The 13185-nt window shown below is 34.5% G+C and overlaps 2 protein-coding genes across 2 annotated transcripts in view; both read left to right on the top strand.

The window, feature by feature from the left end:
* Positions 1-13185, top strand: part of LOC149623018 (uncharacterized) — a 232295-nt gene that overhangs the window by 184022 nt on the left and 35088 nt on the right. The gene's annotated exons all lie outside the window — the stretch shown is intronic.
* On the top strand, positions 65-2187 carry LOC149623019 (uncharacterized). The gene is made up of 2 exons (XM_089853492.1): positions 65-691; positions 951-2187. The coding sequence occupies exons 1-2, from the start codon at positions 122-124 to the stop codon at positions 1734-1736; spliced, it is 1356 nt and encodes a 451-aa protein (XP_089709618.1). The 5' UTR covers positions 65-121; the 3' UTR covers positions 1737-2187.

The following is a 13185-nucleotide window of genomic DNA, read 5'->3' as shown; positions in this document are numbered from 1 at the left end:
ATTAAAAGAAGAATTTAAGCCAGCAGAGCCAAAAACAAGAAAAAGGAAGGTAATTCAAGAAAAAGAAGGGGAAAATGTAGAGAATGAAGAACAATTATCAAAACTGCGTACAAATAAAGCTATGGCCAGTTTAACAGTTTCTTATTTTCAAGAAGCAATAAATCTCAAGAAAGAAGTAGAATTAACCCAGTTTGACCATGTCGATGCTTTTAAGGTCCTTAATACTATCACATCCAACACATTCATTTTTTGCAAAATTCTCTCAAAATCTCCAGAAAAGCTGCAAAATCTTGATGACATTGAGAATACCCAATTAAAGAAGAGTCAATATGAAGTTCCAATACCAGAACACCTACATGAAAACTGGGGTAACGAACCTGATACTGGATTATATTTACTTGGAGGAGGTGCCATGGGCGAGATTTATAGACGAACGTTATGCCACAAAAACAAAAAAAGAAACTTAAAACAACAATTAGCAGACAATGCATTGAACAAGTGCACGGCTTTGTTGAGAATGACAGCTTCTGAAAAAGAAAAAGATCTGCCTATAGAACTCAAGAATAGAGACAACGGCAATATGTGTTACCCAAAAACCAGTTTTTTGCCATTTATCAAAAGTCTTAACAAAATAGTGGCTAGTTTTGCTAATAAACATTCTTTAATCAAGTATGGGACAAAAATGATAAAGGTATGGTCATTTTAAATATGGTAATTAAACCAGGGCAGGTCACTTCTGGTTAGGGTGTGTTGTAATCAAAGTAAAACCATTTAATCAATCTTAACATGATTTATTCAATATAAACACGATTAAAACCATCTAAGCGCAATTAAATCAATTTAAACATGAATAAATAGGATTAAGTCCGTTGAGGACGTTAAACAAGGAAGTGATCTGCATGTTTAATGAGTTTTTTGGAATCTTAATTACAGTTTTAATTTTGACGCAGGTGTGTGCAGAAGAAAGTTTTGCCTTTTTAAAATCAGAGCAGCAAAGGAAACTATTTTATCAAGCTCTTCCAGAAAACTTTATAGACAAAGAAGTTTTGGAGCATTTTTACCGAGAGTGGAGTCGTAAAATGGTACATGCAAGAATTCAGGAGTTCGTTTCCAGTAACCGCAAAAACAGAAAAGGCGGGCAAACTTTGAGGGACCAGCTTTTTGCTCTAAAAGAACGGGGAAAACAAGAACGCAAACCAAAAATTAAACAAGCAAGAAAAACCAAAGAGAAACAAGGAAAAACTGTTGCTTGCGAATCTCAATCAAAACTTCAAATGTTGCAATCCACGAAGAAAAAAAGAACCTCAAATAACGGTGCTAAACAGAATGATTCCATTAAAACTATTAACACGGTATGTTTTCCACTGATAAAGGAAGAAAGAAAGCCAAGAAAGGCAGCTAAAGAAAAATCAGATGGGAAATTGTCCCAAACCAAAAGTACAAAAATAAGTACTCGTAGAAAACCAAAAACGGATGTAATTAGTCAGAAATGTGATACTAAAAACTCTCTTAAGTCGCCCCAAGGTTGTAAAACAAGAGCTCGTACCAAAAAATCCAAAGAAATTCATGGCCTTTTACATCAAAATATCTCCACATCTAGTCAGTTTTTAGGTTCAGAAGTAGATAGAAGTTCACAAGGTAGTGAGTGTTGTGTGTTAGGGGAGTCTCCAAAAAAGAGTAGCATAAAACCACCAAAAAGGGCAAGAATTTACTATTCCAAAACTAGTGAAATGTGATATTGAAATGAAAAAAAAAAAAAAATTAAAATTATTTGAATGTTAATAAGATTGTGATATATGCCAACCAAAAAGCGACCCATTCCTAATAACAAAATCAGTATTAAAACTTTCAATTTATTGTAACTAGTCCCTTGAATCAAATAAAACAATTTACTGTTGAAATATGAAAAATGTCATTTTATAAAGATATTAGCTCAATTATTTTAGAAGTGCAGTGCATTAAAGAAAAATTTACATTCATTAAATCAGAATTTCCATATTTATAATTGCCAGGTGTCTTAGATTAAATTTTAGATTCTCGAACACATAGTGGTTGATCCCTGTACTGCCTATTGCCGCGATGGCTTCCATGCACATTCACTAATGTAAAAATAGCTTTGCACGAAGTTGGATAGTTTAATGATGACAGTTTTCCATTAGAGGAATATTTTAATTGAGAAAACAGACTTTTGACTGAGCTCCCGTTGATTCGAATAGGCGAAAGAAAGTTTTTTGGGTAAAGTTTAAAAAAATCTTCCACAAATCCTTTTAAACCAAAAACTGACACTCTTAACAAGTCCCAAGTTTGCCAAGAAAGAAAAACTTCTTGTCTTGGGTTGTTTAAATTGATTTCTGGATTTTCTGTTAATATTTCTACAGCCCATTTTTCAAAGTAATTATAACCCTCTATGATTGATTTCATTACACTAGAATCTTCACAATTAATCCTCTTATGTGATAAAAATCCATTTTCAAAAAGTTGATTACAAGCTCGGAGATATTTATAGGCTTCAAAGGCACTTTGTTTACTTTCTGTAGAACCAACCGATCCATTGGCGTATCCAAAAAGTTCGCACAAAACATCCTCTTGTTGCATTACTTTGGATGGGGGAACGTTTAGTCTGGTCCATGAGTCTCGTATTAGGTAACTATCTAGTAAATACCGAGCTCTTCGTAATTGACCATTTTTTACTCTTTCCTTATCTCTCTCTGAAACTTCTTCCAACTTGCGCCATCCAAATTGTGTGCCATTACGTGAAAACTCTTTAGGGCCATCATTTCTAGAAGCGAACAGCTGGCCAATCATATTTTTTAATTGATGTGAGGGACAAATGATCCAATATATATATCTATCTTCCTCAGAGAAAGGATTCCTAAATTTTGGTTCAATTAAGAAATCATAACCTCCTACATCAGTTTTCTTGTATCCAAATGCTCCATTAACACCCATAGTTAGTTTCATTAATGCCAAATTTTCACTAGCTCCGTCGCAGACCAATCCCAAGGTTTTGAAACCGTATGCATGCAAAGCTTCAATAGTTTGATAAAGACAGGCTACTAGTAGTTTTTGTTGGAAAGGGAAACTTGATGTGAAGTAAGGGCCAATAACATCATATCCTGATGTCATATCCCGCCATAGGAATTGAAGGACATACTGTGCTGGTGCTATTGTTCTCTGAGTAGTTTTGTAGATATCAGTCAGCTGTGGGTAGTCTTCTTCGTCCATTGCATAGCCAACAAATTCATGGGATTTCGAATTCCATATGACTTTGTCAATGACCTTTACCTCATCAAATACTAATATACCATCCCCTTTAGGAACTTCTTCACCCAGTTGTACCTTTTCATCTTTCCAACTATTATATTTAATTTCTTGTTCAGCTAGGTATTTTTCAACCACTCCTGGAGGATGGTAAAATTTCTTTGTTTTATCTCTTAGAGTTGATTCGCTAGGGAGGTTGAGGATTTTGAAACCTCTCAATGCTCTGTAAGCAGCCTTGCTTCTGCTAGCTACAGCTAGAGCGATTCTCAGAGTGATCGAAGACCATTGTCCTCTTTTCTTACTGTTCAATGATTTTGCTTGATCGGAAAGAAATTCAGTTTGGTCTTATGTTTTAATTCAGAGTCACGCTCCCAGGAAGCTTTAAGTAAGCTTTTAGTGAATCCACTGGTGGTATTCAGAGTTTCTTCTAGTTCCTCGCTGTAGCTATCATTTATTTTTGAAATTATTTCAGATAGTTGTTTTGAATCAGAACATCTCAAGTCAAGTTGTCTCTTTTCAATCTCTTGGCTTAGTTTTGCAATTTTACGCCTCATCATAAATCTGGCCTTTTGAACTCTAGAGTTACGTTTTTTTTTACTGCTAGGCGTTAAGAATTTAACAGGAAAATTGCTGCGGATACACTGTCTTTTAAAAATTCTTGTTGGGGTTTCTTCAGCTTTTCTCTTCTTTGCTCTATATATTTCATTGGTCAATACTGCACAAAATTTGCATTGTTTACTTTTAATTTTGGGTTTTTCCTCAAGTCCTTTATCGCCCTGATTGTAGAAAATCTCACACCTTATTGACTGGTATCGAGTATGAGGATAGTTATAAGACACTAAACTTTTGGGTAAAGTACAGGTTGCATCCTTGACTTTAGTTTCATTCACACCAGGACAAAAAACATGGCCCAAGTAACCACTAATCATGAGTAAAACATTTCGTATGCTTTTTTCTTCAAGTATCTTATCGTCATTTTTAAGTTCAATTATTTTCATTGGTTTGAAAATAACATACAAATAACATAGCCCATCTTCATGCACGACTAACTCAATCGGATCTTGATAGTAATGAGAATTTATCAAACCAATATTTTTCATCCTTTTAATGGATAATAGTCCCTTTTTGTTATGGCATTCTTTAATCTGTAATTACAATAATGGAAAAGACTATTATTTTCATAATTTACTATTAATAATATATAACTTATACCTCATATTGTAATTCGGAGGAAAAATCTTTTTCCACAATTTGCCTTACTTCCTCTATAAACGGTGCAAGCGGCTTAAGTTGACCAGTCCGAGTGTACAAATCAAATACTGGTTTTTGTACGGTGTTCGTAGATTTATTTAACTTCGTTAAATTTGATTTAATTGCAAAATTAATTCCTTCTAATTCCAAATAACACTGAGTAGAAGAATCTTTCTTCAATGGTTTACTATCATCAACCTTTGTTTTTGTACAAGTATCGCGAAGTTTTACTTCTTTTAAAATATTGCAATTTACTGATTTGTGTTTTATTTTTGGCCTATTCATTAAATAAAAATTACACTTGAGTGGCTGCATCGTTAACTTTACTTAAATCCGAATTAACACCACTGGTAGACGCCATCTTTAACCGAACCAGCCGCGAAAAGATGCTCGAGCTTTTAAACTTTGTTTTCCGTGTCTGCCGCTAGGTAGCGTAATTTTAACCAGAGAGGAGACACACCGAGGGAGGGGTAGGGGAGAAAATATTTCCTCTCTTAAAGTACTTGCATGCACAAAGGGCTCTACGGGACACTGTAAACTTCTGCTCATTTTCTTCTGGCCGTATGTATGTCTAATATCCTTCTACTGTATTACAATATAATTTTAAATATTTATTTATCGTTTCGGTATCCTCACATCGTTCGGAATTCCATTGGACAGAAATCCCACTCAATCGAATGAATGAGATTTATGCACTTAAAACATTGATTCGATATTAATGGTAGTACCAGGAGTTCATAATAACCCCCCTTCGGGGGGAAGTACGAAACTTGCCATAGAGCTAATGGTAAAAATCGCGAACAACAAGATTTTGTCGTTGCGCATATAAAGGACTAGCCTGTTGATGGACATACAACTTTACAATAGATTGTAGTAGTATCTATACTCCTTGGTTTTCGTTCCAAAACTTGGCAGGGATCTCCGTCGTTAAAATAAATGGCGAGTATGTGGACGTAGAAACACGATGGAATTCTTATATTAAAGATACTGGGAATCAATTTGTCCATACCGTTTTAATTTAACCACGGAATTCTCACAAATATCACAAGAAAACAATAATGACTATCGTTTAACTGTTTTGTAGAAAACTAGAAACCATCGCAAAGCCAATTCTTAGCCAAGGCTTAATGTACACCGCGGCTGCCCGCGCGCCGCGCCGACAGACGTGAGACGCGACTCGCGTCGCGAGCTATTTTCGCTCCCAAAATCACAAGATAAAAATAGTGCTAACCCGGAATATGGGAAATTAATGCGCGTGGGCGCTAAACATTGGGGTAACTATTTCTTTGAGAGTTAAGCGGTGTATAAATCCGCTGAGCTTTACGGCGAACTTTTGTTGTTACGATCTTTTTAACCAGTTTCGTACTTCCCCCCGAAGGGGGGTTATTATGAACTCCTGGTAGTACTAATCACCGTATTATGGGATCTTGTATCGGTTTCTTTCTTTTGAACATGCGAGAATAGCATTTAGGGTGACGCCCGGGACGGAAGTAACTGAATCATCATATTCTGAAAAATAATTTGTTATTGGAGTTGGGTCAGTTCAGTTTAAGTTAGGCTAATCTAGGCTTGGTTAGACCTGGTTTGAATAATCTAGTTTTGATTAGACTAGGGTAGAATAATTTAGTTCTCATGTAGAATTATCATGAGCGGCTAAATTCGCGCATGTTTGTGTTGCTATCAACATAATAAATTGAGACCTTTTAAAAACATTAAGATGGGATTTTCACCAAAATTATTCTAGTATTTAGAAATGATTGCTAATTTGCTTGTTTATTGCTACCTTTCCACAATTTTGCTTCCTCAAAAAGACGCTGTTTTAGCCAATCTTGGATAATCTAGGTTAGTTTAGTTAGGTTATGGTTGGTAAGCTCAAATTACATTTGGTTACGTAACACATAGTGAAATAAGTAATTTTAAATTTATGAAAGATACGGAGCTTTAGTTAGCATATACCACTAAATCTAGAAAAATATAGAACATTCGGTGCTATCTTTGCTTGATAGTGCTTCCCTTATAAAGATTGAAGGTCTCGAACAAAAATTAGAGACAAGTTCAACAGCTTTCTTCATTACATTTATTGGCTTAGAAAGAAGTACATTTATTGGCTTAGAAAGTAGTACATTTAAACCGTCTTAATTACCATGCAAGCCTAATATCGAATAAACTGTTTCGAAGTACGGCTTATTTTGCTTCACCCAAAAAGTTATATAATCCTTAAATTCTTCAAAGAATAATTCTGTCATTGGTCCCCGAGTTTAATACTTTTCGTAAACCGCCCATTGTTGCGGGGTTTCGGTTGAATGGGACCTCACTATTAGAGTTAGGTCAAATGGGATTTCGGACAAATGCGAGGAAATTCCTAACTATCGTTGTTTCTCCACAACGGGTTATTCATGAAATTAGAACTTCTACTTTTTAATCTAGCATACACTTTTGAAATTGGAGTCGTGCACAAGCATTAATTTTAATTTTAATCTTAATTGTTTTATTAAAACGGTAGTACCGATGATATTATTTAAAATAATAAATAAAATAATTGAAAACATGAAAATTATGGCCTGATAAGAGGCCCCTTCGGGACACAAACTCTCGCCTTACATCAGGAATTAAACACCGCCACCGGCAATTCGGGAGCCAAGCCAACATTCGCACTCCAAGTCAGTTAAAAACAATCGTGGCGGTGCGTTCAAACCACTAAACCACCTGACATAAGTACTATTAATAAGACTAAAGACAATCATTTAGCTTAAAATATTGAAAACTTCAAATGAATCCTGGAACAAATTTGAAACTAAAAATATAGAAATAATGTTTAGGATGAATATGAGGAATTGTTACTAAGGTATTGGTGATTCGTTAACGGTATGGGTTTCCAAAATAATTCTGGGAAATGGATAAATTGATTTTAACTAATTGTTGATATATATTGCAAATTATCTCTTCATATGACAATTGGTTGGCAATTTTGCGCTTCTTTCTTAACCATTCTTGTTTTTTATATATATTATGACCTCTTTTTTCTACTTGATACTTAACTATTCTTAATTATTTACATAATGTGAAATCTTTTATTTCTATTTGGGGCAACTGGTTTATAACTCGGGGTTTTATGAAATTATAATTATAATTAATACTTCAATAATTGCCAATACTTTGCAATTAAAATCCAATGTGCAACCTTTAAGATTAATTAAAATTTGCTTAGAATTCTATTAAAACAATTATTTAAATATTTGAAAATGTGAAGATTATGTCCTTATAAAAAATTGCTGTTTGAAAATCGAAAATGTTTCGAAAATTGAAAATGAAATAATCCAATTTGCTGGAGGATTACGTCATAAGTGTGTAGTGAAAAACATGTCTGTAGCTTTTACTAATAATAGATGTCTTCGTTTTTATTATAAGTCCAAAGCTGCGTGGATATTGCCACAAGGTGACGTCATAACTGCGTTGAAGATTTTCGTAGTGCAATTTTTTATAATAGACGTTTTTCTAAATTTATATCAAGGGTTTTTACTTTCTTTTCAAAATATATTTCAATACAATACTTATTCTTTATATGATGCAACTTCCTTTAAAATTAAACTTGTTATCTAATACAAAAATATCCGTAAATTAATTTTTTTCCGTAAGAAAATTAATTAAATTTAATATTCAATAATAATTCAATTAATAGGGTTTTTTTCCTTTTTCAATACGGTTTACGTGAAACTATTAATGCGAAATTTTAGCTGGGATCAGAAATATATTTTTAGTGTTCCGATATTACCATCAAGGAGAGGTATTACACTGGACGTGTCTGTGTGTCTGTTACCGATTTTGCAGTTTAAATTGGAGTAAACGTGTTCACAATTTCAGGACAGGGTTGGAAGGTCACAGAAATTAGGAGACTTGAAATTCATTGCGTTTCCTATTTCAAACCTTCTCTTGGCATTTAGCATGGATTAATATTATGGTAGAGAGATTAAACGATTTCCTTGAAAAGTATTACAATGCAGCTATGTATCCTTGAATACTACTCCATGTTGGCAGATTGCTAACAGATAATGGTAAACGCCATTTATTAAAGCTCTCAATGAAATTTGTTAAAGGAGGTATGTTTTAGAGTAGAACTTGATCTCCACCAAAAAATTTATTATTCCTCAAAAGTTCCTTGAAGCATGGTGAGGGAAATCCAATAGTAAGAAGCAATATTGCTAAAACTTGTCCATCTCGTTTCTAGCAAAAACCCTATGTATGAAAAGACCTATTATAATTGAGTTAAATTTCGAATGAATTTAAAAGCTATTATGTTTTAAAAATCCTGGTGGTGGTATTATTATCTATCCACGTTATTTAAGATATTTTATAAAAAATAATAGAATTTGCTCTATTTTTATTCGAAGGATTGAAGGTTAACCATAAAAACTTTGCTTTCAAAATGTTTAAAAAACAAATCTTTTGTTAAATTAGAAATATCAGTGCTGAATTGGAAGCGGATCCAAATGGTCACAAGTTAAGACGCAAGAGACAAGTTTGAGATACGAACACTAAAATAGACTGAATGAGCAAGTGAGTGTAGTCAATCATAAAATTGCAATATAAATTATTATCAACCTGCTTATAATTCATTAAGTTTGTTTTAAGTCGTAGTTATTTATTTCTTTAATTATAAGTCATATTCGCTTACGGATCTATTGGCTTTCGAAAGTAAAATAAGTCACCATGGTAAAATCGCAGAATGTTTTTCACCAAATAAAGCCTCTTAAAGTTTGGGAAGTTATTGAGGCCTTTGTGATTCACTTAATTCATTTTATATTTTGCAATCAAACTGATGGATTATATTTTACGAGATCATGGCATGACGAATTCGATATATGTATTATAATTCAATTTATCGATAAGCGATCAATTTGGAAAGTCCATTAGATTTGGCTCGATAACCCCGTAGATTATAAATGAAATGCCACCCTTCCCCGCTTGACGTTACCCCGTTAACCTGAAATGCACGCCACTTGCAGTGAGCCCCCGCGAGTTCAAGTTACCAATTACTGCCGAAGTAATCAAATACTGACACGAAATAGCACGGAAAATATGGCTGGGACATATACTATAAACTCATGGAACATATACTCTAAACTCATGGAACATATACTATAAACTCATGGAACATATACTATAAACTCATGGAACATATACTATAAACTCATGGAACATATACTATAAACTCATGAAACATATGCTATAAACTCATGAAACATATGCTATAAACTCAAGGAACATATACCATGAACTCATGCGTCAAAAAGTTGGATCGTCTGACAGAGCCTTAAGAATTGAAGCGAACCAAAACGGCGTTCGGGTTTTCTTACGAATACTCGAAATCTTTAAAGATAAGGAGGTTCCTTAAAGTGTTTTCAATTGATGGCACAAACTCGAACGACGACGACAGAGAAAGATTATTCGATCCCCGATTTCCCCTCGAGATCATCGAGCGACAAAAAGATAATATCACTCACAAATAGCGTAGCAAATAAAAGTATGAAATGAACTCAAAATTAAAATACGAAGATTCAACTAACACTAACACTATCTTCAACTACCCATCCAATCTGATAAACGATTTTAATTTCATGCGAATGAAAAGCTGGCTCAATTTTTATAAGCAATGAGAACCCGGGATGGGTCAGGGGCACAGCCAATAAATTAAAATAAGGATACTAATACATACAATAATATTGAGCTATCTCAGTTGTGACGTCAGTACCTAGGTAAAACGTCACGGGCTGAACATTAGCAGTGGGCGGTGGCCATGTTTGGTACCGCTTTGGTTGGTTCTATGAGCAAATAGCATGGGTGACGTCACACTAAGGCTTCTGAGATAGCTCTATATACAGGGACAGTGTGGTAGAATCGTAGTACCAAGAGTTCAGTGAGAGATTTTGAGTGAAAAATGTATAATGTACATACGATGTGTAATGTACCATAAGCTTATATGTTCCATAAGAATGACACTACAAATACTTGGTAATGCTACTGAGAGACTTACTGCTCGAGATACCTAGTTCGAGAACGAGAACAACGCAAGGGAGTCAATTGAAGTCGACTACACTCGGTGCTTAATTTTAATGGAATTCCATCTAGCTCCTATTTAGTCACTGCATTACTAAGCCCCCTTACGATTGCATCGAATTTTCCTTTAAACGCAACTCTAGCCTGTTAATGCCACTCCGTAGAATTTAGCGTTTCGGGTTCGGATTATATATTCTAGTTGGGCAAAGGTTCGTTCGCCGTTCACTGAAGTTGGTTTTTAACAAGGTACGATGGACTCCAGGACTAGAATCATTCTAGTCCTCGATAACTTACTGATAATTGCGCTTAACACCGCTCAAGGTAAGAATATACGTTTAATTTCTAATTTGAATATTATTTAAAATAATACTGTGATAGAAAAGCTAGCTTCACCAATTGATGCCTCGATAATATTAACTTAAAACAACAAAATAAATATTTCGGCGCTAAAGCCCAATTACCTTGACAGACCTAACTTTATTATCTCCATAATCTATCGGTTCAATATCTGATATCTTATAAAGATGAGGAAACTCTATTGAAATTTTAAACACCTTAAACAGACTGACAAAACGTTTAAAGGAAAAGACCACATAACATAACTGATTACACCTTAAAATAATGGCCTTTTTCTAAATATACAAGGAATTAAATATATATATAAAAAGAAATCATGTCATATCACAAATGATAAATAGCATTTAATTTGTCTTAAAAATATCAAAGTCATCGCTTTAATGGCGTCTGCTAATTTGAACGTCTTAGCCCTTGGCCTTTACCTCTCTCAGCCTGTGACAATTCAACCAATCCCGTAGGCGTAAGGTAGGTTCGATTTAGCAGACGCCTGCACTAAACCAATGGCGGATGGCGCAGTAGTCCTTGAGTATTTTTAAGACTAATTAAATGCAATTTATTTTGTTATAAAATATCAGCTATTATTATGTAATATTTTCCCTTTACCCGCTCTTTTCCTTTAAGTTGCTTAGGCTGTTATGCCAATAGGAAGTAAATTTGTTTCTGATACATTGATTGGATACTGTAGCCGAATCATATAAATTGAACTTGTTGACCATGGTGGGAGTAAATGTACAAATGTATAAAAACGTGGCAGATCCTTCATGATAGATAAACCTAATATTTCTTCGTTAACCTAAGATCGGTCAAAAGAAATCGATATTTACTTTCAACAAGAAATGAAGGATTTGGTTAACATACGTAATTAGTTCACGTGTGCAGAGGGGAAGAAAATAGAGAAATGAATGACTTTCGTCTCATACGCGGAGGGATACGTCAATTATTTTCTTTGCTAAGTTAGCACAACAACTTTTATATGAGAAAGTTAGAGTATGTCTACAAATTTAATAGTTTTATATGAAATTATTTGTAATATTAGGTTTAACACGATTATTAATAAAATCGTAAGTACGATTTGAAAATATCGTCATATCGGATATTTTGCAAATTTTCCCGATATTTTAAAATGAATGAAATGTCCTCAATTTCATCTTTTTGTTGTACATGCAAAATTAGTTCTATACTCAACTATTAGTGTCGAAGGGGTAATTTATTCACAATTCCAATAGGAAAATTGTTTTACCATGATTAAACGCCAAAATCTTCCCTAATGCGGATCAGGAATTCTATTCCATAATTTTTACATTTGGCCCAGTTTCCGGACATTTTTCAAATATCCAAAATATCAGAAATTTTAACGAAAAGGTTAGATTCTAGCTGTTATTCCCGCGGCGTCGCTCGCGTGTAATAAAAACTTCAATCAAAGTGATATACAGAATGGGTATATTTTACTCTGACTAATATTTTGGTAGCACCCTAGGAGCCAAGGCATGCTAGGGATGCATTTTTTTATTACTTTTTACGCGGAAATTATTCGATAAAGAAGGTTTTTTTTAGTTTTTGGCCGCCATTTAAAAAGACCCGAAAGACCGAATTCAGCCCGTCTATAGGTTAAAGGAAACCAGTGAACTAAATATTTGCGAAATCGGTTGAAACGCGCAGACTTTGTTGCGTAAAGAAGATTTTTTACATTTCTGGGAGCGATTTTTTAAGATGGCGGCGGATTGGGGGGAAATCTATCTTAGTACGCGCCTACTAATTATGAGTAACGTTCCTGCAAATTTTCAGCCTACTAGTGCAAAGCGGTTTGGGCTCGGCGTTGATTATCAGCGCTTCTCAAACTGTGGTCCGTGGAGCGGCACCGGGGCTCTGCCCCATTGGACCGAATCGTATTCGGTCGAAACCAGTCCCAATCAACCGAAAAACCCGCACTTTTGGTGGATTCGGTCCAATGGGACAGTCCCATTGGAGCGAAAACCCGCACTTCTCTGGGTTTCGGATTCGATCCATGGGGACAAGAATGCATTCGCATATACACCCGATGGAACTAAAATGAATTTAATTCCCGGGAGCGCAAAGATTGCATCTTATCATAAGATTGCAATAATGGTCAAAGAAATTGAGCACCATACGCGAACATTCTGTAAAATATTAAGTACCTATTTTAGTTTAGAAGAACCAAATACCTTCAGATCCCCGAAAATTTACTTTTTAAAGGGAATTGTAGTTTTTTTTTATTATTTTAATTCATATTTATCACGTTAT

Source organism: Phalangium opilio, unplaced genomic scaffold, assembly GCF_054372755.1.
Source record: "Phalangium opilio isolate 3A_F unplaced genomic scaffold, DU_Popi_V2 ptg000118l_1, whole genome shotgun sequence".
NCBI lineage: Eukaryota > Metazoa > Arthropoda > Arachnida > Opiliones > Phalangiidae > Phalangium > Phalangium opilio.
This window is presented reverse-complemented; position numbering and strand designations above follow the sequence as displayed.

Coding starts and splice junctions, on each gene's coding strand:
- LOC149623019 (XM_089853492.1), top strand. CDS start 122: ATGGCCAGTTTAACAGTTTCTTATTTTCAAGAAGCAATAAATCTCAAG. Junction 692..950: donor ATGGGACAAAAATGATAAAG/GTATGGTCATTT, acceptor ATTTTGACGCAG/GTGTGTGCAGAAGAAAGTTT.